Source organism: Rhinatrema bivittatum, chromosome 5, assembly GCF_901001135.1.
Source record: "Rhinatrema bivittatum chromosome 5, aRhiBiv1.1, whole genome shotgun sequence".
In the NCBI taxonomy this organism is placed as follows: Eukaryota; Metazoa; Chordata; class Amphibia; order Gymnophiona; family Rhinatrematidae; genus Rhinatrema; species Rhinatrema bivittatum.
Window position 1 is genome coordinate 251286578 of NC_042619.1, and position 23528 is coordinate 251310105.

The 23528-nt window shown below is 47.3% G+C and overlaps 1 protein-coding gene across 1 annotated transcript in view; it reads right to left on the reverse strand.

The window, feature by feature from the left end:
• Nucleotides 1–23528, reverse strand: part of PIWIL2 (piwi like RNA-mediated gene silencing 2) — a 448551-nt gene that overhangs the window by 117989 nt on the left and 307034 nt on the right. Inside the window, 2 exon segments of the mRNA XM_029603804.1 lie at nt 5665–5766; nt 23338–23526. Of these exon segments, the coding sequence (XP_029459664.1) occupies nt 5665–5766; nt 23338–23526 (291 nt within the window).

Consider the following 23528-nt stretch of genomic DNA (forward strand, 5'->3'; position numbering starts at 1 on the left):
AGGGATGCGGAACGGTGTTTCCCCTCCCGATGACAAGGCAAGCGGAGGGGGCACCGGAGCTATCGGTGACCCGGGATCCATCGGTGGAAAAGCGGCAATGAGCGCTTCCATTCTCGAGAGCAGCGGTGCCAACGCTGCCGGAATCGGGTCATCGGTCGGTTCCATGATCGGTACCGGTGTCTGAGGAACTTGGAGTCGATGCATCGCCTTGTCGATGGTCTCCTGAACCAGCCGGTCCAGTTCTTCTCGGAGACCTAGAGCAAGCAGCCCCGGCTCCGGAACAGAAGGAGGCAGAGGCATAGCCGGAGGGACCACTGTTAAAGGCGGAGTCATGGCTCCCAATCCCCTTTCGGGTGAGGGTTGCCTCGGTGACCCGGTCGCTGAAAAGGGTGCCTTTTCGGGACGGGGATTGTTTGACGGCAGCTCGGACGATGGTGAGGTCGATGATTTCGCTCCCTCGATGGTCCGAGACTTCCGATGTCGGTGGCGATGTTTTTCTCTACGATCCCCTCGGTCCTGAGGGGGAGTAGAGGTTGTTGAAGGCCGAGAAGTTGTCGATGCCGACGGTCACTGGCCGGTGGTTGATACTGGCGCGAAGTTGACAGTGCCAGTTCTGACGATGTCGATGCAATAGACAGTGTCGGGGTTTGAGCATGGAAGAGAAGTTCTATCTTCTCCATTCTGGCCTTGCGACCTTTTGGTGTCATTAGGGCACATTTGGTGTAGGTCAGGACATCGTGCTCACATCCAAGACACATTACACAGACCTTATGAGGGTCTGTTATGGACATGGTGCGATTGCAGTCCAGGCACAGATGGAACCCCGACGCCGTGGCCATGAACTACTTGAGCCGCGAGGGCAAAACTCGATGGGAATCGACCGAGAACGGGTAAAAACTTACCGGAGTACCACGGAGTGAAAAATTTGAAGGAGGGACCCCTGTGGGGTATGAAACTTTTAATAATTCTGTGAGGAAAATTACTGTTAGGAATCTCTGTGGAGCTCTTTAACCGCGAGGCTACTGCTGCACGGAAAAAAGAAGACTGAAGGGGGACCCCTGCTGGCTGCAGAGTTAGTGCCATGCTGGGCATGCCCAGTAGGGGCCAGTCAAAGTTCTAGAAACTTTGACAAAAATGTTCCGTGATTGGGCTCCATCCTGTGATGTCACCCATATGTGAGGACTAACATCCTGCTTGTCCTGTGAGAACTAAAATTGTCATAAGGCATAAAATGACCACATCCTGCCAGAGCCTGCTGCTCTCAAACGTACAATCATAAGAGATAATGGCAGATAAAGACCATGCAGACAAATTTCAAAGCCATTTACATGGAGAAACTGGCCTTACTAAAAATTACCTCCCTCAATGCAGCTTAAAGTATGCGCAAAGTTAACACGTGTACCTTTACCCACACTAAAATGGGGACTTCCTTTGGGTGTGTTTAGAGTAAGGATGGGAAGGAACATGGTGCTTGTATATAACATTTTCAAAATGAAGTGTGTTATTTACTCTCCTCTTGTGTGCAGCACAAAAACCAGTTGCAAAGTAGGTGAGCAGTTTTTAACATGCACACTTTACACACATTTTCAAAGGAAAAGTAATGCATGCTTTCCCTTTGAAAATTCAGGAAAAGTATGCAGGAAAAATCAACTTTGCAGTTTGCAAGTACACAGGCTGTTTGAAAACTACCTCTGCTCAGTTGCCTTCCTCTGGTTCACTACCACTTTGGGTACATGAGCAATAAAATTTCCATACTTAAACAACACCAGTTCTCTATTTCACCCCTCCTCTCCCCATCAATCATTTATACAACCTCTCAACTCTGTTCCTACTTCTGCCCTCTATATCTGTCACATACATGTTTAAATTCTATTATGGTGCTGGCTTCCACCATCTCCTCTGACAGGCTATATCAAGCCTTGCTATTTTCTTCTCATATTTAATCCAATATCCAATCCTCCTCCTTATGTTTTACCAACAAGTTTTCTAATATACCACATGATCACCAAAACTAGTGAAGCTGCTGTCCAAAAGATCTGGCCATTCTGTGCTCATTGAGATTAGAGATGAAATTGTGGGTACAATGTGTATGTTTTTCCAGCCTTCTTGGAAGCTTGTTGCAGCCACAACATCACACAGACTCCACTGACTTGTATTCTTCCCCTATTTGGCCTTCAAAAGTTCCATTGACTGAGAAAACACTCATGCCCTCTCTCCTCTTCCCACTGCCCTCAAGGACACTGTTTCCCAAATGGTGTGCTACGGCACACTACTATGCTTGTGTTTGAAGTGCAAGTGTGCCATGGCTGCAGTGTTTATTTTGCTTTTCTCTCTGGGCCTGCAGGCTTTTTCTCCCACCAGCAGGGTGCGTCAGAGAGTAGCACTTGTTGCAGCTGTTCCTGCTTCCCCTCTGCAATAGAAAGCGCACGGGCTGGCAAAGATGGAAGAGCAGCATTGGGTAAGCCTGCTTCCAGACTTTTGCTGTTCAAGGATTGGCAGTGGGGTGGGGGAAAACGACATTTAAATGTGCCACCAGGTTGTGGGGGAGAGAGAAGGTAAGTCAACAATGGCAAGAGATGGGGGGAGGAGGGAAGAAGATGATGTTTCCAAAGAGGGTGATGTTGTGTGGGTAAGGGGAAGAGTGGTGGAAGGTGATGATGATGCTTGCTGCCTGGGGGGGGGGGGGGGTAGAGGGATGGAGGAAGAAAGTGATAATGCCAGGGGGTGGGAGAGGGGGTTAGAAGGAAAGGAAGGTGTTGATTCCAGGGGTGAGGAGGTGAAGAGAGAAGGTGATGATACACGGAGGCGAGGAAGAGAGGTGCGGGAGAGAGATAAAGGGGGAAGGTGATGGTGATACAAGGTGAGGGAGGACAGAGGTGGTAGGACGAGGGAAGGTGATGGAGGAAGTGGGGAGAGGGGACAAGCATGTTGATGATGGTGAGGGAGGTGCAGAAAAATAGGGAGGGAGAGAGAAGGTGATGATTCCAGAGAATAGAAAGCGGGGTTGAGGGAAAAGGAAGGTGGTAATTGATGATGACTGCCAGGGGTGATTGAGAAGAGATAGATGGAGGAGAGAAGGAATGTGATGATGATGATGCCAAGGTGAGAAGGTGGAGAGAGAATGGGATGATAATTCCAGGGGGTGGAGGATTGGAGGGAGAGGGAAGGTGATGATGATGCGAGGCGAAGGAGAAGAGATGGTGGAAGAGGGAAGGTGATGATGCCAGGGGGGTGAGGTGGCGGAGAGAATGAGGGCTAGAGAAAGTGATGATGATGATGATGCCGGGGAGAGGGGGTGATTATGATGGTGCGAAGGGATGGGGGGAGGGAGAGAAGGTGATGTTGATGCCAGGGAGATGCGCATCTGTCATGAGCACCACAACTAGGCCAGAGAGGATAAGGGAACTCACTTTCTTAGATGATCCACCTACAACCACCACTGGAGGCGGGAGCACATTTCCATGGGCAAGTGGAGCCAAACTGCATAATCCTGAGACTGCAAGTTCCAACGAGATAGCAGAGAGAGCTGAAGACGACGCATATACGCCCTTGCTCATGGCACCACTTCCAGGGTAGCTGCCATCAAGCCAGGTACTTGTAGGGAGGACCAGACCGTCGGGCGAATGGTGTTCATCAATTAATGCACTTGAGACATCAATCTCTGTATTTGAACTTCCGGTAGGAAAACTCTGCCTGTCCCGTGTCGAACCAGAATCCCAGATACTCCAATGACTGGGATGGTTTAAGATTGCTTTTGGTCAGGTTCACCACCCAACTGAGCTCCTGCAATAAGAAGATCACCTTGTGTGTTACCAGGCAGCTCTCTTCCTGAGATATGGTTCAAATCAGCCACTTGTCCAAATACGGGGGGCACAGGGTTCCTTCTTTTCGCAAGGCCGCCTCTACTACCACCATAATCTTGGAAAATGTTCTGGAAGCGGTGGCTAGACCAAAAGGCAGCACCCAAAACTGATAATGGCGCCCCAACACCACAAAGCGTAGAAAGTGTTGGTGTTCCACCAGGATGGGAAAATGAATGTAAGCCTCTGACAGAGCCAAGGAGGTCAGAAATTCCCCTGACTACACCGCCATTATTACAGAGCGTAAGGTTTCCATTTGAAAATGAGCCACCTTCAAGTGATAGTTGACCCTCTTCAGATCCAAGTTGGGACAAAGGGAGCCCTCCTTCTGGGGTACAACAAAATAAATGGAATATTGCCCCATACATAAGACGTGGGACCAGAACCACAGCCCTCAGTCTGAGGAACCTTTGAAATGTGAATTCCACTGCCTGCTTCTTCTGCGGGGAGTAGCAAGGGGACACCATGAACATGTCCCGAGGAATACTGCGAAATTCCAGTGCATATCCTTTGTGTATCACCTCCAGACCCACTGGTCCAATGTGATCTTGACCCACCTTCGATAAAAAGAGAGAGAGACCCCTCATTTCCTGTTCTGGAAGGTGGGTTGGCAAACCTTCATTGAGAAGCTCGAGAAGGTCCACCACCCGAGCCCACTCCTCTCTTGGCTGCTGGGGATGAAAGGACTGAAACCTACCAAAAGGCTGAGTCCCACTAAAAGGCCGTCCCTCTGTAGGGAAGAAAATACCTGGAACCCTGGAAATGACCCCTCACACCAAAGGTGTGCTGCAACTGTTTCATATCCTCCAGCAACCGAGGGTACACAGAGATTCGCCTCACTTATTTGCCAGGTTTCTCCAACTCACTCCCAAAACAAGAGCGAGTCTTTAAAGGATATAGAATAGAGGAAAAAAACCACTGCATACATGTGAAGGAAGGATCATGATGTCAAAGCTCAACAGTAACTGGTTCCAACTGAGATGGAAGCACACTCCTGGCTTCTGAGACTCAATTTGACTCTAATCAGTTGCACGGTCCTGCAAAGACCAGTGCAAGAACTAGAGGCTGGTCAGGGTGCTGGATATCATCATTTCCTGGTATATTCCTTTTCCAGCATTGGTCTTACCTTCAGAAATAGGACAGTAACTTTTGAGTCTGTACTGTTGGGGAGAACGAAATATAACTGAGCAGAAGACAGGTCATTTTTTTCAACCTTATTAGATATATCAGATTGAGATCGAATGTCGGTATATAAAAATAAATAAATAAATAAATATCATAACCTTGATAGCATATTGCAATACATCATGAGCAAGTCAGTACTGTGTACATCAATAGGCCATATATCATTTACGTTCCAACATGAAGACTGTTTAAAAAGAAAAAATAAAGAATACGCTAATATCCATACAGAAGGATGCTTATATGTTGCTAAACAAAAAATCTAACACACAGATGTTACTGCGACAGGGAAGACTCATTTTCAGGGATCTCTTCCTATTACCTAGTAGCACCTAGAGCTCACAGCAAGTTCTAATCAAATTTCCCTGAGTACAATATGAGACACATTTCATTAAATTTAATGCAAAGAATCCAGCTTCAATCTGCTTGGGCTTCCTTCCCACTACACAACAGGGAATGCGCTGCATTCCTCTGCAGGTCACCTTCGCAGTGCTACCAACCATTCCAGCAGTGCCACATTCCCTTTCCTCTACTCCCCCAACTAAAGGATCCTCCAGATCCATCATAGTGGGCTCCCACTCATCATTCCCAAAGCCGTAAGATGCAGGAGGGCTGGACTCACCTGGGAAGGGACAGGAGATTGTACACAGCACAGCTTCTTAATGGCCCCGTAGAGGTCATCCCGTGTGCCTGTGATAATGCATACCATCATCTGTATCCTGCCCTGCAGAGAACATGAAACATCTGCATCAAACCATCCGTACTCTGGTGTACAAATGACAGAAAATATTTGCAAACATTTGTACTCACTTTGCATGAAGTATCTATACTCTACCATACAAAAAATAAAAAACAGCTGTAACATGTCCTGCACCAACCACTGGTCCCATATGCCACTAGCTATTTGCTGCCTTGTACAGTTGAATTAAAAAAGCTTTTCTCACAATGGGAAGCCAGAATGAGAATGTAACAGCCTGTGCCTCCGTTACCTGTCCTACCATCCTCAAAGTATATGTCTCCACTGCCATGGAAACAGTCGCAATTTCATCATTTTAACAATCCCACGTCCCTGCAGGACCGAGTAGGTGGTAATGGCCTGCTCTCATTTAAACACAAAGAGGTCAATATTCATCGATATGGGTGAGCATTAAATTTATCCAGAAAACATTACACTCATAACTTCTCCTGGTTACTTAGCATGACCTGCGTGCACAAGTCTCCAGCTAAATTTACTCTGATAAAATTACAAGGACTGTGATTTTTCCAACCAGACTTATGCAAGTAATTTTACCTGGTGCACACTGAATATATGCATGCACCAGGGAAAGTTAAGCCCATCTCCAGAATGCCTTCATTGATGCCTCTTTTTTTTTTTTTTAATACAGATAAATTTTGAAAGCACAAAATGTTATATGCACAAAATGTATGCATTTGGTGAGGGGAAGATATTCAAAGATCAGTTTTTGTGTACTTCTCAAAACGTAACCCACACACCACACACAAAAAAAAAAAAGAGGTCAATATTGAGAAAGCCGACGAATGGCAAAAATATCTAGGGGCAGTTTCACACAACTTCTCCCGGATATTCAGCGGGACTTACACACATAGGTCTGCAGCTGTATATACTCAAAAAGTTAAGCATGTAGCTTTATCCAGGTATAGTGAGTACATATTATTCTTCGCCCAGACTTGTGCACATATGTTTAGCTGAAGAGTGCTCAATAAGTGCACTCACTGAAGGAAAATAAATTCTTCTCTGTTAATTTTCGATCCTGGAATACCACAGATTAGTCTAGACAAATGGGTTTTTCATCCCTACCAGCAGATGGAGACAGAGAAGAAAAGTTTTACTGACACTGTGCTACTTAACCTAGTGTGCACCTGCAATCCCTCAGTATGACCTGTACCCAAGCCAAGATGAGGTTAAACCATAGATAGCTTTGCACTCCAAAGCAAGCAGGAGAAGGTACAGCTCCCCACCAAACCAAAGTCCATTCAGCCATAAAGACGACTGAAAACTTCTAAACCTAAAAATCTTTACTATCTACATGCAGCAAACAGAGCAGTCTTTCCAGAGAGGGTGGGACTCTGAACTTATCTGTGATATTCCAGAAATGAAAATTATCAGATAAGAACCAATTGTCCTTTCCTGTTCAAAGATCAGCCCAGATATATGTATCCAAACTCCCCTAAGCTGGGCAGGAATCTGAAAGACCCATTTGTAGCACTCTCTCCAAAACCAGCTACTTCTGGCGCTCAAACATACAGTTGCTAAAGCCTTGTATAAGTGTGTAGAGAAGACCAGATTGGTGCCCAACAGAACTCCTGTGGGGTCATCTTATGCCACTCAGCCTAGCACACCACCTACATCCTAGTAGATTGGCTCTGAAACCTCTCACATATCAGAAGCTCTTTGTAACTAAGCTGACAACAATGGCCTCCTTTAGCCATCGTACAATGGTGGCTTTAGAAGTTTTGCTCCCTTTATTTCTTCCCCCAAACAGAACAAAAAGAGGGCTTGGATCTTTGAAAATGGTTGATGACCTTCAAGTAGCACATCATCATCAGACAGACATCGAACAAGTGAAATGCCCATGCCACGTGAAACAGAAGAGACCAGATTCTGAAACGAGGGAAATTCCTTCAGCGACACCGTTCTCAACGGCTTGACGGAGGACCACAGAGAAACTGTCACACCAGAATAAGGTTCCACATGGGAACATTTGCCTCACCAGAAACCAAAAAATGCTTCAGTCCTCAAAGAAAACAGATCATGTCTGGATGCGAAGTCAGGATACACCATGCACCTTACTTCTGAAACAGTCCAAAGCAGTCACCTAGACTTTGAGGGAATGAATGCTAGCTCTTTTTCCTGATCATACTGCAAAAAAAGGTAGTAGAACATGAAAACCAATACTTGAAGGAGCGCAAAAATCCCTTCTGAGGCACCCTGTCTCAAACATTCTCCACACCCTGACATAAGTCAATGAAGCTGGTGGTATCCTAGCTAAACAAGGTGGTAATAATGTCCTCTGAACAGTCTCTCAATCGCAAATGATTTCTACCAAAGACAAGTTGCCAAGGTTCGGGAAGACATGTACCGTTTGACATCTGAGTTAGGATGCCACCACCGCCAGGCATTTGGTGAAAACGCGGGGGACGGAAGCCAACCCGAAAGGCAGCACTCTGTATAGTAATGAGCCATCCCCACCACAAAGTGGAGGTACTTCCTGTGGCCGGGGAAAATGGCTATGTGAGTGTATGCCTCCTTTTGACCAAGGGAGCAAATCCAGTCTCCTCCTCTGAGGAGGAGAATCAGTGTGCCCAAAGAGACCATCTTGAACATTTCTCTTGCGAGAAACTTGTTCAGTGCCCTAAATTCCAGGATGGGGTGCAAGCTGCCAGTCCTTTCGGAATGAGGGAATACCTCGAATAGAACCCTCGACCTACTGGGAGTGAGGGTACTGGTTCTACCGCAACCTGCTGTTAGAGGGTGGAGAGCTCTGTTTGAAGTATGACCTACTAGGTGAATGAACCCTACGATGGAACACGAGGGAGAGGTCTCTGGGAGTTAGCTGAAGTTGAAACAGTACTCCTGATGGATGACGGAGAGGACTCATCGGTCCGAAGTAATCTCTTCCCAGCAATGGGGCGAAGCCGAGAAGCCTGCCTCCTACTGGGGGATCCAGCGTCAGGGGGTACGGTCCAACTGACTTCCGATCCCTTGCCGCCAGTCAATAGCCACTGCTGGGGCTTGCGAGGAGCTGGCTGGGGTCTAGATGCTCATTGCTGGCGAGGACGGCCCCTACAGCCAGTGCGTGGCGTACGAGCTCGGAAGGCCAGAGGATAATATTTCCTCGTTTGTAAAAGGGTTTCTGGGATCCTGCCCTGGAGGATTTCCTGGCCGAGGATGGGCCTTCGAAGGTGCTGGCGGACAGCTACTGAAGGGTGTCATGATGATCCTTCAGTTGCGCCATCGCATTCCGGATCTTATACCCGAAGAGGTATTCACCTGTGCAGAGGAGGTCGGCTAGCCTTTCCTGGACCTCTGGATGGTGGTCAGAGGCTCGGAGCCATGCCATCCTCCAGGCGCAGATGCCCACCATGACCAAGTAAGCCACTGTCTCAAAAGACATCATAGGTGGACCGCACCTCAGTGCTTGCTAGCATCTAGGCCCAGTGAACACAGGCCAAAAGTGCCTCCTGCTTGCCCTCTGCAAAGTCTTAGTTTCCAGAGGTTGCACTTATACTGGGTCATGTACAGCTGATAGGTGTCGATGCAGGCCACCAGCAATAGCGCCTGGAAGACCTTCCTGCCAAGGCATCAAGCTCCCAGTGCTCTCACCCTGGGGGGGGGGGGGGGGGGGTTTGAAGGCATGGGTGCAGGAGTGCCGAGCCTTATCAGGGCAGACTGAGAAGCGGCACCTCCCCCACGGAGGTGCCGCTTCTCAAACCCCATGACCTGCTGCACCAAAGAGGTAGCATCAGCCTTTCTGTTGATGGGGGAGATAGAAATGGGGTTCTTCCACATCCTCTGGAGGAGGTCCTTGAAGATGTCATGGATGGGAACCACCATGATCACCTTAGAAGTGTTGACAAACTGGAATACTTTCAGCATTTTGTAATGCGCATCCTCCTCCATGAGCAGCTGAAAGGGGATGGCTTCAGCCATGGCCTTTACAAACCCTGCAAAGGACAGATCCTTGGGGGGCGATTGATGCCGTTCTTTCGGTGGGGAGGGCTCCGAGAGGGGGTCATCTGAATATTCAGAGGATGATTCTGTAGAATTATCTCCCCAAGACCAACATGGCGTGGACGAGGACCTGTGCGGGGTATCAGTTCTGGGCTCAGAGGTCCTCGGAGGCCTCAAGGGTACCGCCGGAATCGATGGTCCCCTGGCATCAAGGGGACCGGACGGGGGCCCAGCAGGGACTCAGGGAATCGTGGTCTCTGAACCATGACATCGCCTGTCTCTTCCTGCTCGGTGGAGGGCAATCATGGCTGTTGAGGAATCAAGGTCCCTCGGGCACCGGCTGCATCGGTAGGGGTGCCTAAAAGGATGTCCAGATGCTCCAGCAAGGATGCTAAAACCGATGGAGGGGGCTCAGGCACCAGTATGGGGGCCGGTGGCACGGGCAGCTCAATGCTCTGAAAGTACCTTGAGTATAGCGGACTGCACCCTGCGGTCCAGCTCCTCCTGAAAGTCTGGGGTAGCAAGAACTGAAGGAGGGGGGGACGAGGTATCACCAACTCTTCCTCAGAGCACCGAGGAGGCAGGGTGCCCGCACCAATATCGATGGGGAATGCCTAGGACTACAGGGGCATCAGTGGATGGGGCCTTCCGTTGACCGTGTCGCTTCGGTGGCGGCCCAGCAGCTGCCGGTGCTGCACCAGAACTGGAGCCATGTGTCGACAGTGACCAGTGCTGATGCTTACTAATCTTTCCTCGGTGCTCAGACCGGTCTTTCCCCTGTGCCGAGAAAGCAGGGGATCTCAATGTCCGGGAGAGTGGGGGGGATCAAGGCTCTCTCACCATCCCCGCGATCAGAGGGACCAGCAAGAATAGCGAGGGGAAGAGTGTCAAGAGGCTCCCCGTGACCTCTCGGAATCGAGGGATCCAAAGCAGGTGTAGATGGAGCAGACGGGTGCCCTGAACAAGTTTTCCATCTTATCAAGACGAGCCCGATGGCCTTTGGGGGGTCATCTGGTCACATAGATGACACCCACGGACATCATGTGAGGCCCCACAGGCAGAGAATACAGACTTCAGGAGATCACGTGATGTGGTGAGCTGGGAGGTCGTGTTCCTCACCAGCTCCGGGACCTACTCCACATACCGCGCAAAATACTCACGAATCCTTAAATCTATACGCATCCAAAGATTAATCTAGCTTAAGGGCTTATGTCAATCATCACTTATATGAATAAATTGACACCACCGATGGCGACTAAAGCGGGACGGAGAGAAAAGGAAAAAGCCGAGGACTGCAACCAAAATGGCGGTTGCGGGAGACGGAGGGCCCGACTCTGTTCGCCAGGGCTTACTATACTGGATATTAAAGAAGCCGTCCGAGAAGCCCTTGATGACAAACTGGACCATATCACCCAGCAATTAGGGGAAGTGAAGGAAATGCTGCACGAATTGCTTCCCCGAATTGATCAAGTAGAAACCCGGATTTCTACCGTGGAGGACGGAGCGATACAAACAGAAGGAAAGCTGGTGAGTGCAGAAAAACAGCTGAAACTCCTCCAAGACAAAATTGACGAGTTGGAAAATAGAGCGAGGAGAGACAACTTGCGATTCTTGGTGTTTTCCCGAGAACATAGAGGAGAGATCGCTCTGTGGCCTTTTGGAGAGTTGGATCCCGGAGGCCCTGGGATTGCCGCATATTACAAGACAAGTCAGTGGTGGAGTGCGCCCACCGTTTGGGGACCCGAAAGGAGACAAATACCCCGCCCGAGACTTGTCATAGCGAAGATCCTTAATTCGGCGCATAAATCTGAGATCTGGCGTGCCTCCCGCACAAAGCGGGATCTTACATACCAAAATTAACCAATTCGCCTATTTCAGGACTTTTCTGCTACAGTTTCGGAGGCCCGCAGAGGATTTTCTCCTATCTGTACGTCCTTGCATAACCAGGGGATGAAGTTTCCCTTCTCTTTCCCGCCCGGCTGAAAGTGTGGCACGGGGATCGGGTTCACATGTTTGAGACCTCAGCGGCAGCGCAACATTTTCTTACCAAGCTGAAGAAGCTCCGCATAAAAAAAAAAAAAAAACAACTGAAAAAAGAGACGAGAAAGGGAAAATAATAAAAAAAAATAGACGAAATTACCTACAAAACCACTGATTGAACAAACACGGTTGCCGTGTGCTGGCCAAAGGAGGAACTGATCAGACCCACACACCTTTAACAATGGGACGGCACTGGGCCCTTCCAGAACTTGAAGAGTCAAAATTACAAGCAAGGAACCTACAAGGTAATGGATGATCTGATGGGACTTTGAATGTTTACTTTCCATAGTGGAGGGCGCGTGGCCTGGATAAAGCCCGGTTGCCGAGTAGTAAGTGTGACCAGCGTGTCTACAGGCTATACGGTTAGCGGGGACTTTGGCGACCTATGAAAACCCTGCCGCACTTCGTTTTGTTATAAACCAGTTCAGGGCGGTTTTGGCGTTTCAGCTTATGGAGCACACTGGGATGGGTGGGTGATACCGGTGATTTTATACTGTTGATCACATCTTTCATTGCCGGAGCGGTGGGGACATTGGACGGGGTACGCTTTTCTTACAGCCGCTAATAGTTACCTTCCAGGCGTGCAGGATATGGACTAATTCCTGGGACTTGGGCCGACGAACAACCATGGTCTCTCCTCCAGAAGGCCCAAGTGCATGGTTCGCTGGGGAGCGCACGAGGTGCGACGCCATTTTGGATAAACTCTGATGCCTGCGGTTAAGATATCGCTTCTCTGTTTGAATACTGGACACTACGGACCGCTACAAGTTTAATCATTTCAGCCCCTCATTTTGGCTTACAGTCTACATTAAGGTGTTGGTGAGATGCTTGGGAAGGGGGACCATAAAAAAAAAAAAACCCATGGGAAAACATACCACAAATGGAAAAGAGAGACTGCGAAAACGGCGAAAGGGAAATACATGGCACCTCGTCCGGACTTTCTTGCATTAAAAAAAAAAAAAAAGTGGAAGGACCAGGCAACCAGTCTACCCCACTCTACCCTTGTGGAAGACTAGGAGTGCATACGAGACACTGTCCTTTGGAGAGGGTGAATGTTGGGCAATTTTTCCCGAGTTGCCATGTATATAGTTCATCATTGTAGGGATAATTCTTGATTTACACTTGTGGAGTGGATGTACCCGGACACATCCAAAGATCTCTAGACCTCCACCGAGGGTATGGGAGGTTTTGTTTCTCTATTGGGGGTTAAAGGGATGGGGAGAGGATGGGGAGGGGGTGGGGGGTGGAAGGGGGGAGATTAGAGAGTGGGAAAAGGAAGCAAGGGAAGGGGGCAGTCCTACCACTCTGGATGTCCATATGGTGGATTACAGCTTTTGGAATGGAGAGGGAATGGGGGGCGCACACGGGACCATACCATCTGTTTTTTCGATGAGGGATTACATTCTGGGAGTGAGGTTCGCTGGGGGGAGGCAAGGCTGGGTGCCCCCTCCTAAACGTGTTTTTAAGGAGCGACTACAGGGAGCATTCTGTTTTGGGCACTATAATGCTTAAGCTAATATCATGGAATATAAATGGGCTTGGTACCCCAGTTAAACGGAACAAGGTGCTAGCTCACCTGAAGCGGTTACACTCAGACATAGCATGTATTCAAGAGACGCACCTTACAGGGCTAGAAAGCCAAAAGCTGCAGAGAGATTGGGTAGGGCAGTGTTTTTTTGCAGAAAGCGTTGCATAGAAAAGGGGGGGTTGCTATTTTACTACATAAAATGCCAAATTTCAAGTCACTAAAACCCTCAGTGATGCAGAAGGCCGTTATGTTATTGTAATAGGGGTTTGGAATAATAAGCCTGTTACCATCTGTAATATCTATGCCCCGAATGTATACCGACATGCATTCTTTGTAGAACTTTGTAATCTACTGCAGACCCATGGACAAGGTACATCGTATGTGGCCGGGGATTTTAACTGTGTACATGAGGCTACTTTGGATAGAAACACTCCACCATCTAGGTCGCAAGGAGAGCAAAAACAAGGTGTGGCATATTTGTGTCGGCAATTGTTTTTAACCGATGTATGGCGGACACTGCATCCCAGTGAAAGGGACTATACGCATATCTCGAGATCCCATCAGACGATGTCCCGTATTGATTATATTCTAGTCCTCCCAACAGGATTTTTTCTCTATCTCCCAGGCACACATAGAAAGCCTTGTCATTTCTGACCATGCTCCAATCTCGATTGATATCAGCACCCCGGGTCCAGACCTTCAAGGGCGAATATGGAGATTCCCAACATTCTTAAAAGATGAGGCCCATTTTCAGACTTTTCTAAAGGAAAAGTGGAAACTCTTTGCACAAGATAATCACCAGCACGCCGATACTCCCCTTCTTTTTTGGGAAACGGCTAAAGTTGTCCTAAGAGGGGAAATCATCTCCTACGTTCATGCTAGAAGTAAACGAATGAATCGGTCCATCTTAGATCTAGAGACAAAATTGAAGCGAGCGAAACGAGTTTTCGCGGCATGCAACACCAGTAAGGCCCGAGTGGAGTTTTATGGTATTATGGGCCGCCTGAATACACTCCTGGACACCAGGGCTCGACTTTATTTCTGGGGGGGACAAAAATCGCTTTTTAAATTTGGAAATAAGCCAGGCCGCCTGCTAGCCAGACTAGTGAGAAACCAAAAGCCCCGCTCGTTTATAACGCGCTTGAAGACGCAGTCAGGACAGGAGACGGTAGAGGAAAAGGAAATATGTGCTTCCTTCCAGAAATATTATCAAAATTTGTATAGCCGGGAGGCCGGGGGAAGGAGTGAACAGGCGGAGGATTTTTTCCAGAACCTGCCGCCTACCCACCTTATCAGCGGCCCAGCGGGAATTTTTAATAGGCCGCTCCTGACTATGAAGTTTCACAAGTAATCTCAGCGGCCCAAACAGGAAAATCTCCAGGGCCTGATGGGTTCTCCTACGAGTTTTATAAAATCTTGTTACCTTATCTTAGTGAGCCCTTAACCAATTACTTTAAAATGGGGCTTACACAGGAGGGATTTCCCGCCTCCTTTAATGATGCCCACATAACACTTATACCAAAACCGGGTAAAGACCAAACTTTTCCATCCTCATATCGGCCAATTACCTTGTTAAATTGTGATTTCAAAATCCTAGCGAAACCTTAGCGGAGCGATTGAAGATTTTCTCCCTTTTTTAATCTCCCCACACCAAACGGGGTTTGTGAGAGGACGGAAACCGAATGCGACTATCACCAAACTGCTCACAGCGATGACCATCTGCCGAATGCAGACTATTCCGGCACTGGTGGTCGGGCTAGACTCTGAGAAAGCCTTTGACCGCGTTTCTTGGACGTACCTTTTCATGGTTTTACAGAAGTTTGGGGTTGGGGGAGATTTCCTATCTTATGTGAAACTACTTTACGATGCTCCCTCCTCAAGGTTTTAGCCAACCACTGTAAATCAGGGGACATCTCTATACAGAGGGAGTACGACAGGGGTGCCCCTTATCCCCACTACTATACATTATAGCTTTAGACCCTTTGTTGCGAAAGATTGCGGAGAGTGGCGAGGTGAGGGGATTTGGAGGGCCAACCCATATTTTTAAATAGCTGCTTTTGCTGATGATATGTTAGTTTACATGACCCAACCACAGTACTCTCTTCCATACGTCCTGGATATATTAGATCACTACAGTTTGTTTTCCGGATTAAAGATAAATTATGAAAAGTCAGAGGCCCTTGATGTTACGGGTACACTAAAAGACGCTTGGCGGGGAGGCTTCCCTTTTCGGTGGACGGCGGACACATTAAAATTCTTGGGTATCCATATTCCCTGTAACTTGAGCAATTTCTATACCGCGAACATTCGGCCCCTACTCGCAAAATCTCTAGACACGCTTAAAAGGTGGACATCGCTCCCACTGACTCTTATGGGGCGTATTCATTTATTTAAAATGATACTTGTCCCTAAATGGTTATATCTTATTCAAGTAGCCCCTATTTGGATACTGAAGGCAGACCTGTTTCGATTACATCAAGGCCTACGTTTGTTTCTCTGGAGGGAAAAGAAAGCCAGAATATCATTGAGAGTGCTCATGAGACCGAGAGAACAAGGTGGTCTGGGATGCCCTAACTTGGAACTCTATAATTTGGCCTGTGGGGTGCGCCATGTCCGGGATTGGATGTCGGGATTATCTACTTTGACCCCCCATGCCCATCTGTTAGAATGGTACGGAGTCCGGACCTTAAATCCTTTAATACAACTTCCCATTCAGATGGTTCCTCACTATTTGAAATCACAATCCTAATTCGACTCTGTAGGAGGGCATGGCACCTTTTATGTAAAATTGGGGGGATTAGCAAGCTTACAACTTAAGTTTTTAACCATAGCGGGGCATGAGCTTTTCCACCGGGGGGGGGGTGTCTTCCAACGTTGGAAACATTGGGACTTAATTATATATCTGATCTGTATGATGACAGGTCGGGCACTCTTCTTTCCTTTGTAGAGCTCCAGAGGCGTTTTTGGTGCCCAGTAGGGATCACTTTGCTTATCTTCAAATCACTCACTTTCTCCATACAGCAGAGCACGGGTTGGTAGACACGGCAGCGGTACAAAAATTGGGGGAGTTAGTGCGGATAGGAAGAAACAACAAAAATAAAGTCTCCCTGCTTTACAAAGAATTGCTGGCATATTCAGTACTGATATACTTACTCTACCCTACGAAAAATGGAAAGAGTGGGCCTTGTTCTCGTTGACATATGCTGAGTTTGAAAATTGTTTTCAAGATATACCTCTGCTGTCTGAAAATGTATATTTACAAGAATTGCAGTACAGATTTCTCTGGCTTAGTTACATCACCCCTAATAGGGCCTATCAAATGAGAATAGCAACCTCTGCCCAATGTGGTAGATGTGGAGCTCCCGACAGTACTTTTTTTTCACTGCTTTTGGGACTGCCCGAAAATCTCCTTTTTTTGGAAACAGGTGGGTAAAGCGTGTTCTTTTTTTATGAGACGGAAACTCCCACCGGATCCCAATTTATGGTTATTTGGTTTGGGATCATGTTTATCAGAAACCATATCTGACCCTGAGCGACTTTTGATATGTAGAGCAGGCCTCTTGGGGAAACAAATAATATTAACTACTTGGCTAGAGGCTTTTGCCCCAAGTTATGACAGCTGGTTTCACAAAATGGTTCGCCTATGCTCTATGGAGCATGCCCTACTTACAGAGGCAATGCCAAAGAGGTCTGTACATATTAAACAAATTTGGACTGGCTTTACAGGATTTTTGACGCCACGACCTGGACAGCCCTGGGATCCATGGGCTGATGACCCGACGACTTAAATCAAAGGTGATACCAGGTCGGGGGGACACAAATGGGAAAAAACAGAAGACGAACTAAGGCTACCCTCATATGGACATGAGCGCCCACCTAGCCTCTTCATCTTGGACTTTTTCACAACTATACTATCCACCACCACTCGACTTAGGGGAGGGGGGAACGAACGAGCGAAAGAATGTCATTCATTCATTACTGGTTCCTAAGGGGCCTTACTTTGTTGTTTACAGATGTTGTTTGTACTTGTTTGTACAATAATGAAAATCTGAATAAAGATAGTTTCAAAAAAAAAAAAAAAAAAAAGAATACAGACTTCATGCGGATCCTTGATGGACATGGTCTGCGGGCATGGGGACACCGACGAGAACTGGTCAACGCCATGAGAAAAAAAACACCTGGTGGGCGGTCGATAACTGGCGATCACTGTGTGGCAAAGTGTTGGGGATCAACCGCAAGCTAGAGGAAAAAACCAGTAAGAAAAACCTACCGACCCAGGAGGCACTGAGTGCGAAGGGGGACCCAACGAGGAAGACAAGAAAAACCCGAACGTTTTTGAAAAAAGAAAGAAACAAGCAGAACTCCACAAACCGCAAGGCAACTGCACAGCGGAAAAGAAGAGACTGAAAGGGGACCTCACGTGGATGCACAGATAGTGGCATGCTGGGCATGCTCAGTGTGCTGGTCAAAGCTGCTAGAAACTCTGACAAAAGTTTTCCATGCCGGGCTCCATCGGATGATGTCATCCACTTATGAGGACTACCATCCTGCTTGTCCTAGGAGAACAAGAGCATTGGGTCCCGCTGCTCAGACATCTCTCCTGCAACTGAAAACATGGAACACTTTGGTGTTCTGATTCAAAACCATTAAGTCCTGTTCCACAGTTTTGTTTAGCGCCAGCTTTGGGTTCTGGATAGCTCTGTAGGGGGACTAGTGTGGGCAAATTGAGCCAGTAGAAGTTCCCCTACCTGTGGGTCAGGTAACTAATCAGCCTTAGGTCCTAGCTGAATCCAAACCGGCCACTTTAGAGAGATTCAGGCATAGAGTCTCTGCTGGAGACCCCTTAAGGTATCTTCAACATATCCCTATCGCAAAGTGGGTGAGGAGGTAATGCCCAGATAGGGGCTCTTTTCCCTCCCAGTGACAGGGGTCAGGCAGAATGCAGTCCTTTCATGGTTCACGTAGAACTGTCAGGGGGCCAGAGGAAGTGAAAACGCACAGTGAGAGGCAGCTGGTCCACTCTTCCCCAGAGGTCATTGGAGGAAGGAATGGTTATGAATTAGAATGGCTTGTCCTGTCTGCAAGGCCTTAATGAACTCCCCATGCACTTTCCAAGCAAGAGGTGGTTCGCTCCATGCTAGGTCATCTGTGAAGGAAAGAATTTACCTGTTAGCCCATTCTAGATCTGAAGAAAGTGAATATGGCTCTCAGGATACCAAATTTCTGAATGGAAACCCTACACTTTGTGATTGCGGTCTTCCACAAAGGGGAGTTTCTGGCTTTTTTGGATCTCTCAGAAACGTATATACATATTCCCATGAAGGAGGAGCATCAGGCATTCTGTCACATCAGGGTGCTGGGAGAGCATTTTCAGTTTTGAGTGCCCTGTTTTGGGCTAGCAACCGCACCTCAGCCGTTCACTAAGGAGATGGCTTTAGTGACCGCAGTGCTGTGGTAGTTAGGCTTTTCAGTGCATCCTTACCTGGCCAGCTGGTTCATATGGGCAAAGTTAGAGGACCTGTGCTAGTAATCGGTCCCACAACTCATGCAGATACTACTCACCAGGGGTTGGGGTAGCGGACGTGGCAAAGGAGCATCTCTGTTCAGACACAGTCATTGGTATATCTAGAAGTGTACTTCGATACCTGACTAGGCAAGGAATGCCTAGTCAGGTTTGGAAGGCAGAGTGCTGAAGGTTGCAGTCACAAGTCCTCCAGTTGTTGTGGGTTTTGGTACCCAAAGTCTGGGGTTATTGGCAGGTCCTGGGTTCTATGGTGACTACATTCAATCTAATTATCTGGGCATTTGCGCATAGGAGGCCTTGTCTATCCTGATGGAACCCTCATTTGGAAGAGTTCCAACTGTGGCTACCACTGCGAGAGGAAGTTAGGTCCAGTCTCTTCTGGGGAATTTCTCAGGCCAATTTGGAACTGGGTGCTTTGATTGTGGAATAAAGCTATAAGATGCTTTATCGTTGGTATATTACCCCAGCTAAGTTGCACAGGTTTTATCCTACTATGGGAGATTAATGTTGGAGGGGGTGCGGGTTTATCTGGAACCTTTTTCCATATGTGGTGGGAATGCCCTAAGATCACTACCTTTTGGGATTCAGTAGTGCATTTGATGTTTGAAACTGTGGGTGAACAAATCTCTAAGGATCCTTTGTTTATTCTGTTAAAAGTACCTTCTAAGGTTTCTGTCCCACCAATAATACTAGCTGCAAGAGGGGAGACTGCATATTGCTGGAAACAGAATGACATGCCTCCATACAAAGAGTTATTCAGAAATTGGCAAAGGTGTATTATTTTAATAAGATGACTGCTGTTCAGCAAAACAAGTGGATACATTTGAAAAAGGTGGCAGGGTTATCTTCAATGGCAAGCTAAGCTATAATTATACTGATGTGTTCTGGGATGGGATTAGCTCCTTGGGGGTGTTTTGAGATGCAAGGGGTGGAGGGGGGTCTATGAGGGAGGGTTAGTTATTTTCTCATGAGTAAGACCCTTGACTTATTGTATGAGTTTTGGGGGGTGATAACTGGATGGACAGAATGGTGTTATTGGGTTCACATTACCCAGTTTGGATAGTAACTGACTGAAAATAGTTTGTTATTGGAATTCAGTGATATAGGCTCATCTTGTACAATGAGTAAGCGTGTATGTGCTAGCACTGTGATGTTTCTTTGTATGATAATTCCCAATAAAAAAAAATTACACACATACAAAAAAAGTCTTTGAATATTGACCTCAAACCTGTTCTGATAGCAGCTGCAGCACCAAGGAGGGAACAGGACTGAGGATTAAAACAGAAGCAATATATCTCAGGATTGCCCTGGGTATGCATGAGACCCAATGCATTCACGTTCACCAAGGTGTGCAAACCAGTCACTCACCTGTGATTCAGCGCACTAACTGTTCTTACCCAAAACTCACACCCGCAAGACCCTGAAGGAAGGAAAGTTGAGGAATGCAGCCATCCGACTGGCTGAACGAGGACTGTGAAGGCAGAGACTGCAGCAAGCTACTGGGTTAAGATATTCTTCAGAAGTATCAATGTCCAGCAGGATGCTAACCAACGACACGGAAACCAAAGGACAGTAAGGCCCATCTAGTGTTTGTCTAATTTGTTTACTTTTGCAATACCACAGTCTCACTTCTTCACAGCTAAGGATTTTCTGTACTTATCCCAGGCTGTTTTAAAAATTCCCTTAACTGTTTTTGCCTCCATCACCTTCCCCTGGGAAGCCATTCCATATCTCCACCACCTGGTCCTCAATCTGTCTCCTTAGACTCTCATACTGTGATCTTGTATTCTTTAGCATGCTTTCCTATGGGAAAGGTTTGCTACCTGTGCTTCACCTATACCCTTCTGAGGTATCTGAATGCCTCTATCATCTCTCACTCTCCTCTAAGACAAACATATTTAGGTCCTTGAGTCTCAATTCATGTGGCTTTTGGTGCAGAACCACCTGCAGCTCTTCTATATAGATTTCATTCAGAAACGTTTTTGTCTGCAGAAGGGAAAAACAGCAGGAAATAGTGGCTATGACTTCATTTCCCAAATTAATTGCTCTGTTTCTTTCTTTTCACAGTTTACTTACACTACAGCCTAATCTGCTTAGACTCACCCCTCAGCTCTCACACCCAGCCAGCGTGCAAGGATGGAGTGAGTCCAGGTTACTAATTCTTTCCAGCCTGTCTGGGTAACCACCTTTCATCATCCCCTACAGGCACTCTGCTTCTCATCTCTCTAGGGTCGCTGTGCTCTCCCTGCCAGTCCCTCTCCTACCTATGGACCAAGCTCTTGCCCACTTGCATCTAATCTCATCTTGCGACTGCCCAAAGCGAGAGTGCAACTGCTAGGACAAGGGAAGACACCAGCCATGAATGCCTAGAGCTGAGCACTCTGAATACATTACTGGCACCTATTCCCCTCTTCCCCAGTAAAATGTATGGATCTTGTGTGTCCTGGACCCAAAAAAAATTCAAAAGGTTAAGCACTGGGGAGAACAACTTTCAAAACATTTCCCATGGGTAAAAACAGTGCTACCCACAGAAATGGGAGTGTCTGAAAACTGCCCCACCTTGTTATGGGTACAAGTAGTCGCAGTGGTCACAGCGTGGGTACTTTTACCCATGGCAATAAAAGGGGCAGGGATAGGTTGAGGAGGGCAAGTACGGATAGGGATTTCACTCGGAAAGCCACACGCACAATCTCCCATGGTTATTTTTGCATGTGCTTTCCTAGTAAATGCCCCATGTAGGGAGGGGGGAGATTTCCTTTGGAAATTAGGGTTGCAGGCCCCCCCAAAGTACTTTGACTACTACCCCTCCCTTTAGTGAAAGCTTTAGTAGCCTGTGATACACTGGATTTTCTCAGCAGTCCTCTCGCATACCCCGTGTGCAGGATTTTGCAGTAAACCGTGCCTTCGGTGGGGGTTTACAGTGATCACAGCCCCCAGGAAGAACCTGCAGAGGTGTAGGGAAGCCAGTCATCTGCTGATCCTCTTGAAGGAGATATCAGGTTTCCTGACAATCTTGTCCTGCCTGTTCTGAGCGCGACTCACCCGATGTGCTTAAAACTCAGGTCAACTGTGGGATGGGGTGAAGGAGCAGTATATACTGCAGAGCTGATGCACACCTGGTGGCCCCAATCTAACACAGTACAAACACAGGGTGAACTAGAGACTGTGTCACCTATTGTGGCAGGGGTAGGAGGGAGAGAAAACAGGGGGGAGGTGCTAAGTTAAACTTCAAGTCTTGTTTTACATGCTCACCAGGTTTTAACCTCTACTTGCTCCCCTTACCCTGGCTTCACAAGCAGCATCAGATGCATTTCTGAAGGCCCCTGGATAAACCTGACTGTCGCTCACATATGGCTTCCATGAGGTCAGACATGGGCAAGAGGTATTTCCTGTTGGTATTGTTGTCATCAAAGTCTAATAGATAATCAGTACAGGGGGGGGCAACCGGTGTATTTGGTTCCCAGTCGGTTGGGGAGTCTGTCATGGTGCAGTGGTGACACCAGATAGCTGGATTGCTAGGTTCTCAGGTGCAGCCCTGGTGCATGGCCCTACACAGAAGACTGTCACTGCAATGACTGAAGTAAGTTGAAAAGGGGAAGTATCCCAGAGTAATTTATTTAAAACAAATTTATATTCTGCATATATTCAACAATGTTGTCCAAAGCAGATTACAGCAGATTATATCCATAAAAAGAGACAATACCAGAGTATTCATACAACATAAGTTATCAAACAAGCATAAAAGTAATTATACGCATAAAACAACTATTGCATAAAAGCCTCTCTAAAAAAAAATAAAATGACAGCTGATGGTGCCAGATCCCAGCCCTGGTTCCAATTCAGCTGGAACCCCAAAAGGGCAGGGGGAAACTGCCAGGGCCAAAAGGAAAACACAAAGCCTGATCAGTACAGCTGTGAATGTCAAACAGACTCTGATCCCCAGCACTGCCGCTAACAACCAACCTCTGTTGAGGAACACAGTTTTCCCTATCATCACTCACATGTACACATTCTGCTGCTCTGAATACATGTACTGCATCCCAGTCAACCCGGAAAGACGCTCCGAGTACCCAAAGCCTTCTGCCAAGTCTGCACTAGGACAGCTGACAGGCAGTGCCACACTCCAGCCCACAACAAAAAAACAAACAAACAAAAATCAATTCTCTATCTGATACGGCATGACACACCCAGCAGAGCAAGTGACCCAGTTAGCGTAATGGAGACCTACTTTCAAGCCCCGCTATCATTACAGATGCTCAGGCCCCTTTCTCACTCTGTCTCTCTTATACCCTCCGCACCTCAGTCAGTGGATCATTAGACTTGTATGTTGTTCTGCTGTATAGTTCCCTAGTCTAGGTCACCAAATTAAAAGCTAAAAGAAACAAGTCAGCTAAGCAGCACATCTATGGTAAAAAGCCTGCCAATGCATAATTCTATGCTGCATGTAATCCACTTTGAAGTTTCAAAAGTGAAATATAAATCAAATAAATACATAAAATAAAATACATACCTCTGAACCCAGGGTCAACTTGATGCTTTTGGCATATGTTTCTGTACGATCATCCTTCAGTTCCACCATGACCGGCTGGTCCACCTTCATCCCAATTGGGCCTGAAATTTTCTCCAACATGCTTATCAGCTCTCGGGCCTGGTTTACACAGCGCTTTGGATAAAACAAAGCCCAAAACTTCAAGGGGATCT